This window comes from Macrotis lagotis, chromosome 1, assembly GCF_037893015.1.
Source record: "Macrotis lagotis isolate mMagLag1 chromosome 1, bilby.v1.9.chrom.fasta, whole genome shotgun sequence".
Taxonomy (NCBI): Eukaryota; Metazoa; Chordata; class Mammalia; order Peramelemorphia; family Peramelidae; genus Macrotis; species Macrotis lagotis.
Genome location: NC_133658.1, coordinates 587871888 through 587897152, shown reverse-complemented (window position 1 = coordinate 587897152; position 25265 = coordinate 587871888). Strand labels below are relative to the sequence as shown.

The 25265-nt window shown below is 32.7% G+C and overlaps 1 protein-coding gene across 2 annotated transcripts in view; it reads left to right on the top strand.

Annotated features, from left to right (window-relative positions):
* Positions 1–25265, top strand: part of STAG1 (STAG1 cohesin complex component) — a 351800-nt gene that overhangs the window by 246515 nt on the left and 80020 nt on the right. For both annotated transcript variants that reach the window (XM_074214835.1, XM_074214834.1), the window contains 2 exons: positions 3107–3221; positions 21445–21562. In XM_074214835.1, the coding sequence (XP_074070936.1) occupies positions 3107–3221; positions 21445–21562 (233 nt within the window). The remainder of the gene's footprint in view (positions 1–3106; positions 3222–21444; positions 21563–25265) is intronic.

Genomic DNA, 25265 nt, shown 5'->3' with positions numbered 1-25265 from the left:
TCTGATCAGAGAAACTTACTACAAAGAGTTTTACCCAGTTATTTCTCTTTTAAGTTTAGATTTATTATATTTAGTTGTCCACAAACTTTAATTTCATGTGTATGTAATTAAAAGTATCCATTTTATCATCTGTCTCTATCTATCCCTTATTTGGTCATGAATTTTTCTTCTATGGGTAAATTTTCTGGGTAATTTTTTCCATGTCTATAATTTATTTAAAATGTGTTCTTGTGTATCTTGGTCACATATCAGTTTGGAACTTATCTTGGCAAAAGTTGTCCCATTTTCCCTACCATCAGTCTTTTATCAGAGTGAGTCTTTATTTATGGGTGATCTCAGTTACTTTTTTCTACTGATGATTGATTATGCACACAAAAAACCTTCTTGTCCCAGAACTGTAGCATAATGTAATCTGTTTAAGACTCCTTTTTGGTCAAATTTTCTCTTTTTAGAGGAAGATTATAGTGAAGACTAGAGTAGATAACAGTGGTATCAGATATATTTTCTTCCTAGTTACACTTCTACCATTTTGAATTTTAAGCCTAGATTATATGAATTCTGATAGCGTATATACATTTGGGCACCATGATTTCAGCCACTGACATGGTAGTATTAGTCAGTTCATATTCTATAAATGTCATTGTTTTCAAACCTATTTCTTCAACATTAATTTGATTCATCTTAGAGAATTTAATATAAGGATCTATTTCTCTGTTAATGTGAAATTTTCCCCCTAAATTTCTGATTGAAATAGGGAAGTGAACACAAGCTGGAACACTTGTGACCTAAGAAATGAGAAAGAAGTGCTCTTAAATGAAATAAGAAAATGAGATGAGAAAGAAAGCTAATAAAAATTAATACAAAATTCCTGATAAATTTTGTTCAATATAAGGTATGAATGTAATGTTTGAAATTGAATCTGTTGCTTCTTTCTGATACTTAGGGATCATTAAGAAAAGGAACATTTTCCCCTATTATTAACATAATGATGATAATTTTTTTTCTAATTAAGACAATTTTATTTTTCTACATTTGAGCATTAAATATCTAATGATTCAGCTTTTAAGCACATTCTAAGTCATTTATTATAGTCAACAAAATCCTGTATGATCTGATCCTTGCTTGCCATAGTTTGAGTTTCTAACATTCTATTTACTGGGGGCAGCTAGGTAGCACAGTGGATAGAGCACCAGCCCTGGAGTCAGAAGGACCTAAATTCACATATAGCCTCAGTCACTAAATTACCTAGCTGTGTGACCTTGGACAAATTACTTAAGCCTATTGCTTTAAATAAATATAAATAAAAATAAAATGAAATCAACATTCTATTTACTAGCTCACTTTTGGAATTGGGAATAATTCTTTTGAATTTGCTCTCTAAATAGTAAAACAATTCAGTAACATTGTAAAAACTTTACCTGAGTATGTATTCTAAGAACATTTTTGGACTGGACTTAGGAGGTTTTGTTATAGTTTGGGTTGTTGTTTTTAACCTCTGCATTCATTTCTGCTTGATTATATTTTAGGAGCTTGTAAAGGATTTAGAATTTTCACATTTTAGAAAAAAGATACAGACCATGAAATCTCAGTGACTCCCATGTGCAAATCATGTCAAATATGACATGCAATGGACTTAATGGGCAGGGGGTTGTGGGCAGTTGTGGTTTTTGTTCTTTGCAAAGTGCTGTTTGGCTTTCCATCTTTAAAGAGCATATGGGGAAGTGGAAACTCTTGCTTTTAGAAGATGACTGTAACTAGGACAAATTAACTCTTATTCTAAAAATGAAAGCTTAATTTTTCTCATTGTAAATTGATTATTTACCAGTTTTTGTCAATTAAAAAAGAAAAAAAGGCATTTTGGATACTTGGTCATTAAATGGATGAGTTTCTCTAAGTAGATCTAAGGGCTGGTAGCATGTATCAAATGGAAGAAGCACCAACTGAAGTCAATAGATCTGGGTACAAATCCTTCTTTACTTATTACTGATGTGACCTTGATTAAAGTCTTCTTTAGATCTTTTTAAAAATGATGGGATAAACTAATTGTGCTTTAAGGTCCCTTCTAACTCTTAAATCCATAATCCTTTGATCTCAAGAACTCATAATCTGTCATCTTCAATGTCTCTCCAATCCACTGAGTTTATTACATATTCAGGATAAGCAAGGTAGGTGCTTAGCATTAAAAGGTCAAAAAATGTTACTTTTTTAAAATCCCAATGGTTATTATTAGGTATAATACTTTCTACACACAGATTTGTAGAAATTGAATAGAATTAGGGCAGCTAGGTGATGCAGTGGATAGGGTACTGACCCTGGAGTTAGGAGGATCTGAGTTCAATTTGGCCTCAGACACTTAATTACTTTGCTGTGTGACCTTGGGCAAGACACTTAACCTCATTGCCTGGCAAAAAACAAAAAAAAAATTGAATAGAATTGCTTATTTGGGTAAATTTTTAATTCCTAATGCTTAGAATTTTTAAAAACATATGAATTTATTCTTGCATTTAAATAATTTGAATAATTTGTACAAATAAATCCCTTTGCCTTGTATTGTTTTAAATGTTTATTTACCAAGCCAAGTTTTTCATTTATTGTTTTACCTTTCATTTACTATTTCTCTAAAGTCTTATTCAGGTAATTGATTTGAGAATTTTCAATACAATATTTGATTAAATACAAAAGTTCTTTTAATGATTATAAAGTCAGTATCTTAATCAGTTTTTTCTCTTATGTTTTAATTTGGAGACTGACAATTTTCGAATGGCATAGTAGAAAATTACAGTACCAGGCACTAATAAATCATACTCTTAAGTAACTGGTGCATTTTTTCAGAATTTATTTCATAAGAATAGGTAATATTAGGAAACGTATTTCTTAAATATAAACTTTTATGTTGAGCTTTATTTAATTGGTGAGAGAATTTTCCTCAGACTATATTGTTATTCTGATTTTAATTTCTTTGTATGTATTACTGATCATTTGATAAAGTAGTAAAAGACAAAAAAAATGCAGAAGGAAAATAATTTATTTCACTTTTTAAAATTTAATAAAAGGGAAAATATATTATTATAAAATTTATAGTCTTTCTTTTGTTACTTCCTTCTAGGCTATTTAGCAGGCATGACCCCCAAGCAGAAGAAGCATTAGCAAAGAGGAGGGGTCGGAACAGTCCCAACGGGAACCTTATCAGGATGCTGGTTCTTTTCTTTCTTGAAAGTGAGGTAAAAATATTTAAAAGAAATATTTTTAAACAACTTAATGTGTTTTTAACCAACACATTCAACAAAATTTTGATATCATTTACTTAAAATAATTTATCAACCATTTCAATCCAGTGGAAACAAAAACCCATTGTTCTTTATAAAATTGCCTCCATAGATCCCCACTCATGGAACCAGTGCTGCATCTTGTGGATCTTGGAACCTTTAAAAGCAGTTAGCCTAGGGAAGGAGTTGTGATCTTAGATGCATGTGCAGATCAACACTAAAGATGAAGTTATGAAAATTATTTCACTTTCACATTATAGCAGTGTTGCATACCTTTCTTTTCTTTCATTGTTATCTCTTATTTTTCTTGATTTACATAATTGTCACTTTTTAAATTATAAACTTCAAATAAATAGTCATTAACTGGTGTTGGTATCCTCCTTTAGGATTCAGTGCTTATTTCTTTGAAATTTAACTTGTAATACAGGTATTGCCCAAGAACAAATAAAAAAAAATGTAGACTTTAAAACTAAAATATTACCATTAAGAATGATAGAGCAGTATAGCTATATTTCATGGTCATTGCTTAAAAGGTATTTTGAAAATTAGTTTTCACAGCAATTATCAAAACATTTTTTCTTTCACATATTGGTTTATCAATTGAAATTCTCTTTAAACAAAGTATTATTTACAACTGATAACATCTGGGTAAAGTTGTAAAAAGTGGAGAAGTGTATGGCTATTAGAAAAGAATTATGAAAGAAAGTCAGGTAACAAATAGCTAAGCGTTGGTGAAAAAGTGTTTAATTCAGAAACAGAGTTTAAAGAAAAGGAATTTTGGAGACAGAAGTATAGATAAAGCAGACAATAGAAAAGGAAATCAAAAGCAAGAAAGAACCAGGCAATGGTAAGAGAATTATGGGGTGTGTCTGTGTGTGTCTCTGTGTCTGGGGGGGGGGGGGTGAGTGTGGGTGTGTGGGTGTGTGTGGGTGCGTGTGTAAATATATAATATATGTATATATATGTTTGAGTGACTGTTTTTGTGTTTTAAGAGAATAGAGAGAAAAAATGAACAAAATATAAAAGTAAACCCAGGAGTTGACTCTTCTGCTTAAGGATAAACAGGAACTTTCAGGACAATGTGACAAACAGCCATTTAGATTAATCAGGTTTCTTATATATTTTTTTTAAGTTTTTTTCTTTACAAGGCAATGGGGTTAAGTGGCTTGCCCAAGGCCACATAGCTAGGTAATTATTAAGTGTCTGAGGCCGGATTTGAACTCAGGTACTCCTGAATCCAGGGCTGGTGCTCTATCCACTGTGCCATCTAGCCACCCCCCAGGTTTTTTTTTTTTAGGGTTTTTTTTTTTTTGCAAGGCAAATGGGGTTAAGTGGCTTGCCCAAGGCCCCACAGCTAGGTAATTATTAAGTGTCTGAGACCGGATTTGAACCCAGGTACTCCTGACTCCACAGCTGGTGCTTTATCCACTGCGCCACCTAGCCACCCCCAGGTTTCTTATATTAAAGATGATTTGGACCACAAAAACATTTTTAAAAGATATGGCAAATATGTGTCTACAATAAATAACTGTGTAAATACTATTTGTTGGTATATTCAGGGAATGAGCTCTGGTTTTTTTTTAAATTTTTTGGTAATTGAATTTTCTGTTTCTTTTATCTCTGAATTTCTAATTATTTTAATTTCTTAATTTTATGGCTTTATTCAACCCAATAGTAACTCAGTTTAACTCATTTTTCCCAGTTTATTTATATTCAATTGTCTTCAGTAGTCTTTGTTTACATATGTTGTATTATATGATTTTGTGACAACTTTTATTTCAGTATGGGAATATAAACCTTAATCTCTTTTATTTCTGCTGGTACTCATATCATAACCTCAAAACTCTTGCTATGCCTTAGCTATGTGACTTTGCCATTCCTAAGCCAGCTCATAGTTGTCATATATATATATATATATATATGTATATATACATATATATATATGTATATATACATATATATATATATGTAATCCCCCTTTAAATAGCTATAAATGTTTTTCATTAATATTTCATTCCCTCTTTTTTCCTATTCAGTATATATTTAGATTTTTCCCAAAATGACTGGAGTTAAAAAAAATTAAGAAACCTAAAAAAATGACTAGAGTTGACTATTTTGAATGGCTGTTCATATTTAGTAATATTTTCCTATTAGTTTCTTTTACCAGTCAGAATAATTGTCTTTTTTTTTTTTTGGAAAGATTTTCTTTATTTTCAGTTTTACAATTCTTCCCCCATTCTTGCTTCCCTTCCCCCACCCCCAGAATAATTGTCTTAAGGACACTCTTAATGAAATTAATTTCTGTGCCTACTGTAGTTTAGAAACTCTCTTGGTATAAGTCTTTTAAGTTAAATAATTTACTTAGTTTTTGTAATGATTTTTTATAGTTTTGGATTTTGTGTATATAGTGTATATAATTGGTGAATATGGGTTTAATCACTGAATGTTAGAGCTGGAAGGAGCCTTGGGGATTGTCTAATCCTACTCACTTATTATATAATTCTGAAAACGGGTTCCAAAGACCAAGTGATATACCTAAATTATACTACTTCCATCATTCATTTAGTTTGTTTTGTATTAAGGGGTAAAGTAGTTTTTTATGTGTGAATTAACTTATTACTAGGCCTTCATATCAGTTATCATTCTCACCTCAGGGATTGCCATTTTTACATTTAGGTAAATGAGTAAGATTATGATGTTGATACTAAATGTGTAGAAATAGGTTAATCTTATCTATATTAATGCAGATTTGGTAGGCCCCTCTAAATAATATACCATGGAGTTCACAAAAATATACACATATATATATACATACATACATATACATATATATATATATGTAATCATTTTGTCATTCTATCCTACTAAAGTAAATTAGGCCAAGCTTCTCAGCAACAATTGTTGGACATGCATTTATTATCTACTATGTGTGAAGCACTATCCTAAGTACTAGGAATAAAAAACAAAAATGAAAAAGATTGGGCTAACTGTGTTTATTCCTGAGAAGAAAAAACTTGTATAGAGCTAAGTAAATGCAAAATGTAGCTATCTAAGTAGAGATGTACGCTCTGAGATATACAATTGCACTTTTAAGGGAAGTAAATACAAAGTAAAATGGGGGCCAGGGACATTAACAACTAACTGAATCAGGAAACATCTCATGTAAGAAGTGTTTAGAAGGGATGTTGAAGAAGGAGTATATTCTATGTATGGGGAGCAGCCTGCCATTTTGGCAGGAAATGTGTGAAGAGGAATAGTATGCAATAAGTTTGAATAGACAAATTTGAGACAAAATGTGCATGATGTTAAATACCAGCCTAAGGAGTTTATATTTTACTCTGGAGACAATAGGGATCCTTTAGAGAATCTTAAGAAGGCAGAATAGCATGGTTTAAGAATGTCTCATTGTCCACATTGTGGACAGAAGAAAATAGTGTCTGGGATACTATTTCAGAAGTCCAGGCAAGAAGTGATAATGATCTGAAGGGGCTAGCATTGGAATGAGGGTGGGGTGGGTGATTATGTGAGTGGAGAAATGAATACAAGAGGTTTTATGGAGACAGAGTTGATGAAAATGTAACAGAAGGAAAAAGAAATATGTAATAAGAAGATAGACTTGTGAGCCAGTATGTATTTTCACAGCTGATTAAAATTTTCCATAATCTTTTCTTTGGACTGATTTCCTTTGAAATTTGTATCTTTTCTTGACCAGCAGTCCAGCCACATGATTATTCATTTGACTTTCTCATTTCCAGCTTTGCTCTCCAAAAAACTGTTATTCAGCATTGTCTTAACATGAAGGGTTTACTTTGGAAGACCATAAATATGTCTGTGGGGAGGCCTTTCTAAAAGGCCATAAATTCTTAGAGTATTGATTGTCTACTTTTCTTGCCTCAGATTATAACTCTTTTTACAAATCATTAAAAATTAAGTTACATTAATTGATCAGCTTCCTAAAATTTAACATTCTGGCAAAAAAGTCCCTCAAAGCTTTGTGAATTAAATGCTTTTTTTACACTGGATATATATGTTCTGTCAGTTAGAGTATCAAATAGAAAGTAACTAATGAGAAACAGCAAATTGTAAAATTTGCCTCAAAAAGCAGCTGTTTTTAAAGTGTGCACTTTGTATTTTAGTTTATTTGTATAATTATCAAGAATTTCAGTAGTAAAAGGGCTATTCCATTTCCAATATGGAGTCTATATCTGAAATCTGAATTGGGATGCTACTGAAGTCTAAAATTGTTAATTATCAGATCAAAGTTTTATCTACTTCATATATCTAAGAGAAGTTTAGAGACATCCAAGCCAGTTTCCCCTCTTAAAACTTTTGAAATTTGGTTCACAAGTTGGGTGATCTTGAAATCATTTACTAGATGGCCTCTGAGGCCCTTTCCAGATATTAATCCTTCATAACTTAGTTATTTAATAAAATATATGTGTCTTCTTTTTTTTTTTTTTTTTGCAAGGCAAACGGGGTTGAGTGGCTTGCCCAAGGCCACACAGTTGGGTAATTATTAAGTGTCTGAGACCAGATTTGAACCCAGGTACTCCTGACTCCAAGGCTGGTGCTTTATCCACTACGCCACCTAGCTGCCCCAAAATATATGTATCTTTATACTGTTTGTTAGAATGGACAGAATTTAAATCAATTCAACTTAAAATATGATTTAAATCACTGTCAAATTATTAGTGATAATGTCAGTTTTTCTACATTTAAAGTGCTTTTGTATGATGTTTTGACTTAAAAAACAATTATGTCAATCCTGTACTGTCTAATTAATTTTGTCTTTCACAAGTCTCAAACTGGATATCCAGTAAACATTTTAAACTCAACAAGTATTTTTAAAAACTCGTTTTTCTTTCCTCCTAACTCCCCTATCACAACAGAGGGCAGCACAGTCCTCCCTGTCCCTCAGATTTAAAACTCAGGAGTCTCCCTACATATTTAACTGTCTCTCTGCCAATATCAAGTCTATTGCCAAGGCATGTCACTTTGACCTTTGCCTTATCACTTAAATAAGGTCCCTTGTCCTCTCACTTTGCCACCACTCTCATGCAGGCCCTCTTCACCTTGTAGCTATACTATTGCAGTAGCCTACTCCTGGCTCTACCTACTTTAGTCTCACCATTCCAGTTCATCGTCAATTCAGCTGCTGAAGTGATTTTCCTAATGTGTAAGTCTGACTTATTAAACTCTTAAGGGCTCCCTTTTGAATCTGGGATAAATACGGTCCTCTATATGGCATTTAAAGACTTTGATAGCCTACCCCCTCCTTTCTAAGTCTTCTTACTTATTGGCTCCCCAATAAGATTATGATCTCATTAAGAATAGGGACCGACTGTCTTTGCCTCTTTTTTGTATCCCTGGGGCTTAGCATCGTGTCTGGCACATAGTTTGTGCTTAATAATGGCTGACTTTAAAAATGAAGAAGAAAAATTATTTGTTTATCAAGTGAGGATTACATGAGGATCTCTTTGATCATTTAAAACTGGTTTGTTTTGTTTTCTTAAATGAACACATAGATTAATAAAAATGAATTTCCTTTTAAGGAAAAAATATTTAGGCAATCAGAAATTAGTCTTTGACTGCTCATGTCACACATAGTTATGTTGCATGTATGTTTTTCTTTTTCTTTGTTATTTTACTTTATTAAATGACTATAGTCTAGGATTAAATAGAGTGATTCCATATATTTGTACTTCTTATATATATCATTAACTTTTTGAGAGTGAATTTAGGAAAAACTTAGAATCAAAGTCATTTTGAAATGAAGATAAAGCCAGCTATAATGCTAATGTAAATCAATAGGTATATTATATCCAGTTATAAAAATGTATTTTACATACAGCTCTGCAAAAACTGCTAAAATGCTACAACTGCATCTAGTCTTACTGATTTCTTGATTATCATTGTAGATGACCAAATTAAGTTTCAACTTGTTCCTGTGAGTGTAAAAATATCATAATAGAATTTCCTTTTGGTTATAATTATGTATTTATCAACCATTCTTTTTAATCCAGTAATAAGCACTTCCAGTTCATCTAGTGATGTTTAGTGTATAGGTGCCATGGTTTTAGAGTACTTTTAGGAATTTCAGTTATTCTTTCATTTTTATATTTTTTAGCTTTTGTCATAATAGTGTTTGGTTATTGAGCTAATATTTCTAATAGACTAATTTTTACCTGTATTCACCATATTGGACCATCTTGACTTGATCCTTTTCTTAAGGATAGGGACTAGAACTGTGATTTTACTAGTATAAGGAACTGCATGATAAGGAAATTTCTTCTCTCAATTTCTTGTTACATAAATTGTTAGAGAGTTGCCTAGAGCCCTGAGAGCATAAATGCCTTCTTTGCATAAGGATACATTCTGTGTGTGTGTGTGTGTGTGTGTGTGTGTGTGTTTTGGAGCTGGTATTTGAAATATGATCTTCTTGGTTTCATGATCATTGGTATCATGAAGATCAAAGTCTAAGGAAAGGTCATTGTGCCTCTTGAAGTAGTGTGAGTTCTTCATTAATTGTAGAAAATATCCACATGGAAGTTTTGCATTGTCAACCCTTTCTCTGATGATGAGATATTATTTTATTGTCCTTAGACTTATATGGGAAGCCATGCAGCTGTAAGCATCTTCTTTAGGTCTGATCATGGTTTCCACAACTTATAGAAATAAGTTTAGTTGGTTACATTTCTAGAGAAAATACATAGTATTCTGTGTCATTCAGCATTGTATTCTAAATTTGTCTTCATTATTTCAGTATTAACCTTTTGGTTTGCTTAGATACTGTCCTTAACTAATCTCCAAGAGTGGGGTTCAGTGGAGACAGTTTCATGAAGGAGAAAACTTAGAGCTAATTAGAGTTCTTTGAATATATATTGCCTCCATAGTTTCCTCTTCAAATTTCCTTTTTCCCCTCCTTTTCAGGGATTCTCTATTTTGCACATACATATAGGAAATTAAAGAGATAGGGCAACAAACTTCTCCAATTTCTGCACTGATCTGCTCATGCATTGAGGCTCACCACACCTTCTTAGGATAACTGCTTTTTAACAATTCCAGGATCCAGGCAACATGATTTGCAGTTCCAAGAGTGAATCTGTGGAGGCAGTTTATTCAAAGAACTTCACTGATTGGTAAGTAACTTAGGAGGGAGGGGACTATGCAAAACAGTGTATTTAGTACAAGAGAATGAATATAAATTGATTTATATTTCTGTTTTCCTCTCTTTAGACCTATGGTACTTAGGAGAAAACTGCCTGTTTAGTTATATGAAGGGTTGTTTTGTGTTTTTTTTTTTTGTTTTGGGTTGTTTTTTTGTTGTCTTTTTTTTAAATCACCTAATCTATCTAGATACATTAGTGAATGGGTAATTAAGTTTTCTGGATATCTGAGAGTCTTAATATGTATCCCAACTTTTTTTAGCTATTTGTGGCATGAATTTTTTTTAATTCTGTACATTCCTCCATTTATATATAAAACAGAATAAGCTTAATTTAATCTTTCTTTGATAACTTAGCACTGTCATTGTGATCACAGTACAATTCACTATACTACCATGGAATATAGTGCACTTCTTAAGGCCTGCTAAACCATAGATGTAGTTTTTTCCCCCCTGTAAAATGCTCCCTGTTATGCAGTTTTAGTTTTTCTTCGTTATGATTTCTGTCTTCTGTTTCATATATGAGTTTCTTATCCAATATTACCCAGTAATCAAATTGTGACATCTGGAATTTAATTCTTCTCCTTCCCTTTATCCCTTTCTGTTTCTAAAAATACCAGTTTCTTACTGAGGCAAATAGGAGTCAAGTATCTTGCCTAGGGTCACATACCAAGTAAGTGCCTGAGGCTAGATCTGAAATCAGGAAGATGAATTTTCCAGATTCCAAGTCCTCTTACACCTCGAATCATTTAAAGGTGCTTATTGTACTTCTTTTAGCATTCTACCTTTAAAACTTAAGCATTTTGACTCAAGAAAAAGACCAAGTGGTTAATGGTACCTACAGCCTACTGCCCCATGTCATCCTTCAGATTTGCAAATTCACAGAGATTTAAGATAAATGCTCTTGTCCTTAGACCTCAATTGAAATTACTGCATTCATTATCATACATATTAGAACAAACCTATAGCAACCCCATTCCAAAAAAGGCATTAAAAACTAAAGGAGGGGGATGGCTAGGTGGCACAGTGGATAGAGCACTGGCCCTGGAGTCAGGAGTACCTGAGTTCAAATCCTGCCTCAGACACTTAATAATTGCCTAGCTGTGTGGTCTTGGGAATGCCACTTAACTCCATTGCCTTGCAAAAACCTAAAACAAAAAACAAAAAAATACTAAAGGCGGAGAACAGGAAAAGAAAATATCGTGGTGCAGTAATCAGAGGACAAGAGTTCCATTTATGATCTTGGTTTAAATTCTGCTTTATCGCTTATTTATTGTTTGAACCTAGGTTCATTGCTTACTCACACTCAGCCTCAGTCCCTTCGGCATTCAAAAAAGAAGATTGAATTTGATGAAATAGAGACCGATTTGGTGTAAAGAAAAATTTCTGAACCATCAAACTTTGCAAATGCAAATTGACTACCTCAGGAGATATGAGTTTCTCTTCAATTGGTATTGTTTAAGCAGAAGCTTAACCATTTGTTAAAGACAATTTCATTGGGTTCTTCTACAGATATGGGTTAGATTTGAGGGCCTTTCAATTTTATGTTTAGATCATTTGGAAGATCTTGATTCAGATTTCATCTCAGACACTATCTATGACCCTTAGCAAGTCATTTTTAGGTCTTTTCACTCTGTTATCTCATCTATAAAACAGGAAAGGTAATACTTCTTGTGAGGCTCAAATGAAATGTCATTATCATCTTTATTATTATTTTGTATCACTTTTGACTTTGAAATTTTGTGATTCTCTTTGAGAAGAAACTGAAGCATGGAGGAATGACTGCTTACCATTATCCTCCTGCCTTCTTTCCATGTACAACCAGTAAAAGGTGCTAAACATTTTGTGGCATAGCTTATGTCTTTACAATTAGGAATCATTTTCTATAATCCCTGCAATCTTAAATTTTTCCACTTTTTTTGTCTTTCCCAATTTGATCAGGTTAGGTGACGAAACATAAAACAGAAAAAAAATAGGCAATGAGGGAGTTTAATGGTATATATGAAAAACAACTTTCTATGTTTCTGACTTGAATTTGAAAGAAGAATTAGATGAAAGTCCCAGCCTCCCTCCTCTAGTCACTATTGTCTTATAAGATTTTAGGAATATCAAGGGGTGGCTAGGTGACACAGTGGATAGAGCACCGGCCCTGGAGTCAGGAGTACCTGAATTCAAATCCGGCCTCAGACACTTAATAATTACCTAGCTGTGTGGCCTTGGGCAAGCCACTGAACCCCATTGCCTTGCCAAAAAAAAAAAAAAAATGGGAATATCAAAAGTATGTCCCAGTTAGAAATATTGTGGGATCTTATCAGCAATGATACCTGAGTACTCAAATAATACTTTATATCTTTTCATCATGCAGGATATCCATATAAATTTCAATGCCTTTAACTCTTACTTAGAAAACTTGAAGGGGTAAAAAAAATTTAGAACCATTTTATTATGTACTTTTTCATACCTTACAAGGTATTTAAATTTGGGGTTGTCATTTTAACCAAAGGACTGTATTACTTCAAACTCACAAAAGCTATTTGGCACTTTTTTTAATGCTCTGAGATCAAATCCACCCTTAAACACTTCCCAGCTTGGGTTTCCTTTGCAAGTCACTTTACTTCAGTCTACCTTAGGTTCCTCAAGTGTAGAATGGAGATAATAATGGCAACTACCTCCCAGGTTGTTGTGAGAATCAAGTAAGATAACATATTTAGCACATAGTAAATGCTTAATGATTGTTTGTTAAGTTACCACTTCATTACTCCTCTGTGAATCTCTTTTTAATCCCTTGGTTTCAAAGAATTTGATGTACCATCTAGAAAATTTTACTGAGTTAACTTTGTCATTACTAATTTTTTTTTAAGTTTTTTGCACTGCAAATGGGGTTCAGTGGCTTGCCCAAGGCCACACAGCTAGGTAATTATTAATACTGATCATTTGAACTCAGGTACTCCTTACTCCAGGGCCGGTGCTCTATCCACTGCGCCACCTAGCCTCCCCTCATTACTAATTCTTTAAATTCATAAAGAGGCATTATATGGTGGATAGGGAACCATGCTCAAATTCAACAAAGACCTGATTTCAAGTAACCACTTCAGACACAGAATTACTGCTCTGAGCCTTAGACTCTGTTTAAAATAAAGAGAGGGTTAAACTATATAGTCTGTAATCCTTTGCAACTCTACAATTTCATGGTCTTCTATATTTCTTTATCTAGTACTGGGTATAATAGCCATTGAATTGCAACAACTTCATGCAATTCCCTAAATGTAATTTATGCACTGTGATTTATTAATAAATATTCTCCTTAGTGGAATGAAGAAAACTGGAATCACACTGTCCATGGGAACTAAATTTTTTACGTGATATTCTTCTGATAATCTGATGACCTGTGGATTAATTAGTAATTTTAGGATCTTAGATTATAGCCATGAGGAACTTCAGAAATCTTTTAGTCCAACACTCTCATTTTATAGATGAGGAAACCAAGTTACTTTATTTGTCGAAAATCACAAGAATATTAAGGGACAGAAGCAGAATTTAAACTCATATCCCCTGGCTCCAGATTCAATACACTTTATTCTGCACCAGATAGAAAATATTTTCACTCTCCAATGCAGCACTAGCTTAGAGAAAACATATAATTTGTCACCCAATTAGTTAGTTTTTAAATTAAAAAAAAACTTTTAAATAATTTGATGGGACTCAGCACCGGCTCAAGTAAAAAAAAAAAAAAGACAAATATCATTAATGTTGATATTGCCATAATTTGGTATATGCTAATTAGTGTCCCTACTTTGTAATTTGCACTGTGGTAAACTATATCAAAATAAGCTACTATAAAATGTTATTTTAGGAAAAAGTTAAATTAAGCTAGTCATATTTCCCGGGTCTTTTGGTGGATGAAAGAATGAAAAGGCTATGGCTGACTATAAAAATACAAAAGCAGAACATTTCTGAAGAAAGCTTACATTCTAATGGAGACATATATCACATAGAGGATAATATGTGATAGTGGCCTAGAAGGATATTGTGAACCATTAGTGTTTGGATTCAGAGTGGAGCAGGAGGGCCTTTGTTTACTTCACCCTTAGGAGGGAGAGGAGTACTCAGCAAGTTCAAATAAGTGGCAGAAAGTTGACCTGGATTTGAGGCCAGCTAAATATAGTATAGTGAAATGAATTAATTTGTTGCTATTAGTTCTGAGGAACTGTTTAATCATAAATTAGGCAAATGAATTTTAATCATCTTATCTGTTTAGGTACAAAATTTTGAGTGATAGGAGAGCCTTTCTCTTAAGATTGAGTCTCATTTTTGTTGTTCTGTCATTTTTTAGCCATGTCCAATTCTTGGTACCCTCATTTGGAATTTTCTTGACAAAGGTACTGAAGTGGTTTGCCATTTCCTTACCATAGCTCATTTTCTAGATGAAGCAAATGAGACAAGCAGTGATAAGTGATTTGCCAGATTCACACAGCCAGTGCCTGAGGCCAGATTTGAACTCAGGAGGGTGAGTCTTCCTGACTTCAGGCCCAGCATGCTATCCACTACAGCAGTTAGTTGCTCATGAGTCTAATAAGGAAAATTAATGTAAGTGAACTTTCCTTAATTTTAAATATAATTTTGATGATCAGTATTTAAGACCTTATAATGTATAATAAAAATTTCCTGTGCTACTGATTTTTAAAGGATATGCAATATATTGATAGTAGTAAAACACATGAATAAACCAAAATTAAGTGTTCCATCTTGTCCACTAACAAAGCATAGAAACAATTTATACACATGTTTTTCTTTGCTGTGATTAATCATTTTATCTTATACCAATTTGTTAATTCTGATTAAACAAATATAAATAAATTTTAAGGAACTTTGAACATAAGAAAAGGTCTCTTCAGATTGAGACTGTTGAAGGCTGATACAGTATAAAAACAGAAGCTAGGAGGTGAGGAGGAAAGGGAAAATGGCCTGGGGGTGAGTAGATAACAGCCACCATAATCCATATAGAATAAAAAAAAAAAATTAAGAGGGAACTTTAAAGAAGAAAACTTTATAGATTGATGGGAGTGAAATGAGAAGCTAGAAATGGCAATGGAGAAAAGAGGGCATTTTCACTTCCCATCCAGGACCACTGTGTTTGGTCTGTGAGAGAAATAAAGTTATTGAGCTCCCTATATATCAATTTAAATTTTTTGCACAACTTATTTTTCATTCTCATACAAATTATTTCACTTGTCTCCTAAGAATTTCAATCTTGAAAGCTTCCTGTTCTTTGTGATGGATTTATGTGTCTGTAAAAATTTTAAGCATGGATTCCTGCTTATTTTTTCTTCTAAGTCATTTGAAGCATATTCTCTAAAAATCTGGAATGAATATCAAACTATGCCTGGATTTCCTCTCCTCTATCACAAATTCCACAATAGCAAGTCAATTTGATGGAGATGTAGGGAACAGTATGATGAACTCCCACTCACAAATTTCTTCCATCACCTAGAATATTCATCAGACTGAAATCTGATAAAGAAATTCAGAAATGCTCACAGTGAGTCCTTTGTCAAGCCCACCTCTGAGCGATCTAGAGTCTAGAGAAAGGTGGTATTACCAGAGAAAAAGTTATCCCAAACCAGACTAGACCCAAGCAGAGGCACTGCAACAGGGACAAATCTTAACTCTAAAATCTTTGTTTCCTACTGTGTCATAGATCCAGGACAAAGAAGGAAATCTACACACAGTGGTGGCAGTAGAAACAGCAGATACAAAAGTCACCTCCTAAAAGAAAGCTCAAAACATCTTAACCAAAATACAGAGCCTCCCATTCAATGAAAAAATATTGCAGAAAAGATAGAAAGAATTCAAATGCCCTATACCAGAAAAGGAGCAAGTTCATAGGCCAGCTACAGTCTTAGTGGTGTAGACTATGAAAAAAAAAGTAGTCTGATATCCAGTATCTAGCCCCAACTTCAGAAGGATAACCCAAGGTCAGAATCTCAGACAAAAGACAAGCCTACAATTCTGTCACTGAACTAATAGACTTTATAAACTGGCTTATAGCAGCAGTCTATTTTTATACAGATCTAAAATCAGTTTAGGAACGTACAGACCTCAAACTTTGCTCAGAATCAAACCACTTTGGAAATACTTAAAAGCAACCCTGCCTATTGCTGAGATCCCAGAATAACACAATACTCAGTACTCCAAGAAACAAAATCAATTCTGATCTTCCAGAAGTGCCCAACCCTAATATCAAGTTCAAAGTCAGGTAATGACCCACTGCTAATAAGTTATTTTGATAGTAGGGATGTTCAAGACATCCCTGAAATACACAGCTTTAGACATAAACTCAACTAGAATTTCTGGGAGAAATGAAACAAAAGTTTAGAAGAAAATGTTTTTATACATATAAGAGTGCCTGAAAAGGAGAGGGTGGTAGAATAGAAAAGAAATGAGAGCTACAGAAGAAATTGAAAAGGGAATTAATAGTTTGAAACTAGAAAAACAAAACATTGCCCAAGCAATGTTCTGAAAATTAGAAGAAGCAGCTTCAAAATGTGAACTCCCGGGAATATCATAGGCAAAATATAGAACCTCTGATTCAAAGAAAAAAATTACTGATAGCAAAAAGACAAAGAATTCAAATACTGAGCAACATATATCAGAATATTTCTAAAGATGAACAATTTAGTTCCACCTAGAACCAAAATAGTTTATCTACCAAACTAAGTATAATCTTAAAAGGCAGAGAACAGAAATGGGTCTTTTATGAAATGTGGAACTCCCCAGATTTCCTAATAAAAAAAACCAGAGCAGAAAAGAAACTTTCAAATTCAAACACAGGAATTGAAGAGCCTCCAAAAAAAGGTACTGTGAGAAAGTAAAAGAAAATAAATAAATGAACTGTAAGAACTAAACCTTGAATAAATTATTTACATTTAAGTATGGAGAGATAATAAATTCTGTGTTCCCTTTGAACTATACTATCATCTAGCTCCATAGAAGGAGTCCAATTAGGCAAACCCTTAGTAGTAGTTCTGTATATCTTGATGACCCAAAGAAAAGAATGGATAGAAAAAAGATGAGAAATGAAGCTTAGAGGAATTTATCTTATGTGTAAAATGACTTTTCTATAAATAAAGAAGAAGGAGTAGGAAGTGGCTAACACTTGAACTTTTCATCTGAACTGGTCAAACAAAAAAAGAACATACACACACAGAATTGGGTATACTGAAATACTGTAACACAACCGAAAAATAGGAAGGAAAGCAGACAATGAATGGAAATTGTTATAACAGAGTGTGGATAAAGGGGAAAAATTATTCCTAGGCAAAACAATTTCTAAGAATGTACAAAATATTTCTAGCTCTTTTGTACAAAGAATGGGAATCTGAAGGAATGCCCATAAATTGGGAAATGAACCACTTTTCATATATAAATATGGTAAAATATTCTGTTAAAAAAATCTTATCAGCATAATGATCAGCTGATGAAATAAGCTATTCACCTGATAAAGATCTCAGAATGCAGAATGAATATTCTTTTGGACATAGCAATTATGGAAATTTGTCTCCATTGACTCTATGTGTTTGTTATGGTTTTTGTTTTTCTTTCATCCACAGGGAGGAAGGGGTGGCATATAAGGTTGGGGAAGAGAAAATAGATCTTGACTGATTAAAATTTCATCTTAAAAAAAAAAAGATGGAACTGTCACTTTTCCCAAAAATTTCTATCATTTTCCACACTGGTAAACAGTTCCTTTTTATTGAGAACCTAATCCAGAGCACAGGTTCTTCCTTTTTTTTCTTTTCCTGTCAATAGATAAAATTATCAGTAAAGCAAGAAATGCATGAAATTGTTAACCCTTCTACTTTTGGCAGAGGGAAAGCTATAGTATGGCTCTAGATAGATAAAATCACTCATAATTTCTGTCATTTTTCAGTCTTAAGCTTGAAATTTTTTTTTCATTTACTCTTTCTGTTCAGATATTTTAAGGACTGTATGTATTCCTTCTGTTTCTGCCTCCATATATTTTATTATATTGAACTTTTAAATTGATATCTTTTGTTTTCAAACAAAAGATCTTCATATCCCAATATAATTTTCTTTCCCCTCTCATGCAAAGAACCATCCCTTATAATGATGAAACCAAAAAGAAAAAGAAAAAAATTGGGAGGGGGGCAACTTGCTCAATACATCACCCCAAGTCCAACATTTATTCTCCTCCATTTCTGCAAAAGAGTAAAGGTGGTGCATAATCAGTCTTCCCTTAAGAACTTAATACATTCATTAAAATGATAACAGTATTCAGTTTTGGTGATGTTTTTATTTCCATTTCTTATTTTGTACTTATGTTCATGTTTCTTACAGTATGGTATTATTACACTGCATTTATGTACCTCATTTGATGAGGCTATGTTTTGTTTCTATTCTTTGCCACTACAATAAGTACTGCTCTGAATTTTGATGCTTATGAGACTTTTCTTTCTACATTTGTAATTTTCAAGTCTGACTTATAATAGGTCAGCAGAGTAAAAAGATATGGATATTTAAAACACTTGGTTTGCATGGTTCAAAATCGTTTTCCAGAATGCTTGAAGTAATTCACCGTTCTACCAGTAGAGTATCAGTGTTGTGCCTTCCATTTTTTGACTTCCCATCTTTATCATTAAATTGCTAAGTATAGAGTAAAATAGTAGTAGTAGTAGTAGTAGTAGTAGCAGCAGCAGCAGCAGCAGCAGCAGCAGCAGCTGCTACCATTTATATAGTGCCTATTATGTGTCTGGCACATTTGAGCTGTTTTTATAGTTGAGGAAATAGTGTGAGTGACTTTCCAGGAGTCATATAATATCGTTATTAAGTGTCTGAGGCTAGATTTGCAATCAGGTTTTCCTGACTCCAAATGTAATGATCTGCAAGTCAGAAATATACATGTATAATTTATTCCCATATACAAGTTCCTTATCCTATATACTTGTTGGGAAAATTATATGGTTTTAGATGTTTTGATTTCTATTTTCATTTATTTTGATGTTTTCTTAATGTAGAACCATATTAGCAATTCTGGTACCAATCCAATTTATTCATAGTGAATAATTTTATCAGGCTGAATCCTTTTTCACTCCTCATTCTTTTTACAGAAACACAAGCATTTCTGCTAGTTGAACTTCTCAGGGCATATGTGGCATTACTTTATTCCAATTCTCCCTCATCTTGATTGACTCTTGATTAGTCCCTTCTGAAAGCATAGAATCTGAATCGTGTTCCCTAACTGTGGATGTTACCTAGAGCACATAGTAAACACCTAAAAAATGCTTTATCTATCTACGTAGATACCTAGGATCTTTTGTTGGATTTGAGGCATCTGGAGGACATTCAGCCCTTTCACTTCAGTTTTTTTTTCTTTTCCATTTTCCCAGTACATTTACTAAATCTGCTATTTAAACTCTTCCTTTTTAAAAAATATTGTCTGTTTTTAAGGAATTCTATTCTTTCAGGAGTATATAGTTAATAATGCAAAAGGAATAGAATCCACTTGTGGATCATTGATCAAATTCTAGATATTGTACAGGGTTACAGTTTTGGAAATTTTTGCTTAATAGAATTAAGACTTTTATGTTGATTATGTAATGTTATATGTTAGTGGAGTTCTTTCTAAATTAGTGTGTCCCTGACACATGAAGATTCAAAGAGACTTGATTCAGTCCTTCAGAGATATTATAGAAGAAATTCCTGCTTAGATCAGAAAATAGACTAGAACAGGTTTTCCCAACCCAAACTTCTAAATTCTAGTAAAAGAAAGTTCTTTGTGAAATGAGGCAAAATAAATTTTTAGACATGGTCAGAGTATTGATTTGTTTATTTTAACCATATTTATTTCTTAACAGTGAAGGTTCTTTTATAGGGAATAGGTCAATGGAAAGTAAAGTAATGTTATTAATAATCCATAAAACATTTGAGACATAAGTTAGCTAGGTTCTCTACTATAGATAATACTTTCCCATACAGTCTGAGCCAAAAAGGAGATGGGACACCATAGATGAGAGGAGTAAGTAATAAGAAATAACTACTTTTTGTATTGAAGTGATGTATTTTGATATAAATTTCTCTTTAAACCATGCTTGGCAGAGGAAATCACCCAGAAAATACTGAACTGGATTCCTTCCAACTTACTTGGAGGTCATAATAGTGAAAATAGTTAAAAAATTAATAGAGATGTATTACAAATTATTGTTTCATGTGAAAAAAAAATTTGTGGAGGTGCATTACCAGTGATTCAGATAATTGTTTTATGAATTGTAAATGGCTTACTTAAGGGAAAAGAAGATGTTACAGAATAATCTGAAGTTTTTTGCTTTACAATCCTTATGAATAATTTTAAGCATACTTAAAGGAGTAGTTTACTCCTAAAAAATGAGGGGTGTTCCAAATTGTATTTTATTATTTGTTTTCTAACTCAGTGGGTAACAAAAAGACTGCACGTAATAGTATATTGAAAAGAGATCTGGGCTTCAAATTATAAATCCTGAGTTGTAGTCATTGTTTTGCCACATTCTAGCTGTGACATCCTAAAAGTCACTTCAGTTCTCTGATCCTTAATTGCCTCATCTGGAAAATAAGAAATAATAATAATAACATTTAGATGTCTCTCACCTGGCTCAAATTCAGAGAATCTCATCATCAAATTGCTCACAAGTCTCATCACAAGACTGTACAGAGACCAAATTTAAAAATTATGATAAGTATCCAGATTGTTACCATATAAATGAAGTTATAGGTCCTTGGATTTTTCAAGTATAGTCCCTTTTACTACCTACTTCAAAAGAATCCTAAGAAAAGTGCTTCATAAACTTTAAAGTTCAAAATCATTTTGAGTTATGATTACTTCCTGGGAGGTAGTATTTTTGAGTCTTATCTTCTTGCTCTTATATTTGATCTTAAAATCAAATTTAGCTCATTATCTCAAGTTTGTTAGTATCTCATTAATTACTTTACTTCTAGTGATTCTTGACTTATTATTTCTAGTTGCATGAACATGCAGCTTACCTGGTGGACAGTTTGTGGGAGAGCTCTCAAGAACTATTGAAAGATTGGGAATGTATGACAGAATTGTTATTAGAGGAACCTGTCCAAGGAGAAGAAGGTATAGTATTTTGAAAATTTTACTCATATCTTTAATATTTTTATTGAACTTATTCCATTGCCTTGTAAAAACCAAACGCAAGAAAAAAAATATTTTTCCTTGTACAGTAGCATTTATAGTTTATATATTTGTCTTCAAACGTGATTTTAACTCTTGTCCTATATTTCATTAGAAAAGATTGTTCAATTGTAACATATAAAAAATGCTATTTAACAGGACTATCTATACTTTTCCTACAAATCTAAGGGGGAAAATTCCAAGGCCTTAAGGATGGCGATAAGGACAAAATAAAGTCAGCGTTCTAATAATCATAAAATGTTTCCAAATATGATATTTATACCTCATTTTATAAGTGTATAAAATACTATATTCAAGTCCAATGAGCTAACTTAATTATTTGCAAATATTTGACTAATTTATTTCTTAGAATACAAAACTGTGATATTTTAAAATGTTAAGTCAATTCATGTTTTTTAGGGTTTTTTTAAACAAGGCATTGGGGTTAAGTGGCTTGCCCAAGGCCACACAGCTGGGTAATTATTAAGTGTATGAGGCTGGATTTGAACTCAGGTACTCCTCCTGACTCCAGGGCCGGTGCTCTATCCACTGCACCACCTAGCCACCTCAAGTCAATTCATTTCTAGCAATTCTTTTCTATATAGAAATTTTTAAAGGACTTTTTAGACGTACACAAAAAAGTTAGATTTTATCCCAGTCTCCCATTTTTTAAAATCTCATTGTCTTAAAACCAAAGAATATGGTGACAATAATACTGTTTGTCAGGGTTTAAAGGCCATAAATAATATTATAATAAAAGTTATATTAGTTGCTTGTAACTTTGAATGGAATTTTCCATAGAAAGTATTTCCCAGCTCACGTCACATAAGTTCATGTTTTTACTTCATAATATGTCCAAAGTGTTTTATTAATAATGATTAATGCCTATATGAATTTGAATAAGAAAATGTAAATTTCAAGATCAATCATAATGCATTTTCCTCAAATTGAGAAATAAAGGAAAGGATTATAAAAACAGAGGATCCAAAAAAATGAATTCCTCCATCTAATTATATATTGGAAACATTTACTAGTTCGGGATATATCTATAGTATAACTGATTTATGATACAACAATGATTCAGCAACCTCTCAAAAATAAAATTAGTTTCTAACTTTTTTTAATTCATGATTTTCTACTGTTTCTCATACTTAGGATCTTTCAATAATGTTAACCTCATTAATGATATTAATTCATTAATATTTAAACAAGCAAAATTCATTAATAAAAATCTATTCACCATGGAACACTATACAATTTTGGTTATTGTATTATGGTTTGTACTCAGCAATCATTTATATTCTTTTTTTTTTTTTCCAAAAATCCTAAGCAGTTTGGTTTGATGTCTTGAGTTTGGGCTAGAATTTAGAATACAAACTCCATGGCACTTGTCAACAAAATTGATGTCTGGGAAAGAAAGGATATTTAAAAAGTATTCTTACCACTTAAAAGCAGAATAAGTCCCAAACTTTGTATATCCATTGCTATATCTGGATTTACCTATGTGTATAACCAATATCCACATACTTATCTGAATATTTAGAGACTGACTCTTTGCTGAATTCTACCTTGAGCCTGTAATAGTTTGTCATTGTTTAAATGATAAGATTTCCTGTCTTCATTAAACAAAGAAAAATATGTTAATGGGTTTAAGAATTTTCTAACTTATAAAAACCATTGTTTTTAAGGTCTTTTGTTAACAATTTGAAATAATATTTCATATCTGCATGTATGCACTTTGGTTTGGGGATTTAGAGTAACTAGTGCATTGTCTTATGAAAGAAAAGCTAACTTTATTAGTAAACAGACTTGAAAGAAATTTTTTGTAATTATTTTTAATATCTTAACCCCCATGAGCAAGGATTAATTTTCTTATTCTAATTTTCAAGATAGTATTTGTAAAACGATTTGGGATAATCCTTGTTACATGGTAGGCATTCTATGAATGCTTTTTTCCTTTCTTTTCCCCTCCCCCCAAAAGAATTCTGAGACTACTTGGCTACTTAAAAGGAAACTCTTTCCATTTCTGGCACTTCCATATTACTAGTTAATCCCTTAGAGACTTATATTTTCCATGTGGTATTTTGTTAGTTTGGTAAATTGACTTAAGTATCTAGACATGTTAGAAATACACTTCATATCAATAGAAAAAGTTGGAAAGCTGTTCTTGATTTGTGGATGGCATTTAGGTATAAAGGAGTATGTGTCATATGTGTCTAGGCAGCAAATAGATAAGAAAATTAGCAAAACTTTATGACTTATCAAATATGGGGAGATATAGTCAAAGATTCTTACAGTGTATTTAATGTGGACAATTGAGAGAAATTATGAATATATATATATATGACAGGATGAACAGCTTGTGCAGGGGTATATAGCTGAAAATGTAATGAGTTAGATTTTTGGAATGCTGAGCTTACGATAACTAAAGACATTCATTACATAGTCAGAAATACAAGATTAAAGCTTGGAAAGGAACTCAGGCTTGGGAATATAGTTTTGAAAATCATTTACATAGAAGGCTATTTGGAGGCATGGTAATAGATAATTTTTTTTTGAGTAAGAAGTTGAAATTCAGGTGGCCAGAATGATGATTGATTGTTTAAATCACACTTTTAAAATTTGCACAACACTTAACATGCATTATCTCATTTGAGCCTCACAACAATAATTTGAGGTACATATCACAGATATTAGTACCCTCATTTTAGAGAAAGATATCAAGGCTTACAGAGGTTAAGCAACTCCTTACGGTCACACAACTAGTAGGTGTCAGTGGTAGTATTTGAAACCAGGTCTTCCTTATTGCAAGGTTCCTTTTTTCTGCCTGGCTTCCAGGGCCATCTCATATCTGGCCACTGGACCCAGATGACTCTTGAGGAGAAAGTGAGGCTGGTGTCTTAGCACAGGTCCTCCTCACCGCTCACTCATTTCCAGTTCATATGCATGTCATGGCATCACCTCCCCGATGTCATTGTCTTCTTCAAGTACAGAGGTTAAACATCATCATCATCATCATCATCATCATCATTTTCTGCTGCTGAACCTTCCAGAGAGGGGTCAAGAGGAAGAGGAGGAAGTCAAAGGGCACTTGGGAGAGTGCATAATCAGCATTGTCAGTTATAACAAAGAAGTTAAATAATTACAGTTGAACAAAGATCATTTGATTTCGTGATTAACAAATCACTGATGACTTTCAAGATTATAAATAAAGTGGAATGATAAAGAGCAAAGTCAAATTGAAGTAAATTACTGAGTAAAGAAATAGTTATGGAATAAGTGGAAGTGCCTGAGAGTAGAATATTTATATTAGCTGACAGTTCACAATGACACAGGATAACAGTGTGGATATTATAACCCTTGTCCTTAGCCCTGTAGAAAACTCTCTTTTAAAACTGTTTGGTTATTTTGATTTTAGATAGTGTAACCAAAATAATAGTATTTAGGATACAGTTAAATTACAAGTGCCAAAAGATCTGCCTAACTTCCAGCTTTCTTAAATTCTTTTCCCAAATAATTTAAGATTAGGAAGACATTCACTAAAGCCATTAACAATTACAAAATAAGTATAAGTATGCTGCATGATTTCTAAAGTCCTTTTCACATAAATCCTGTGGTCTCAAAAAAAGAAATTCTGTTTCTTTAG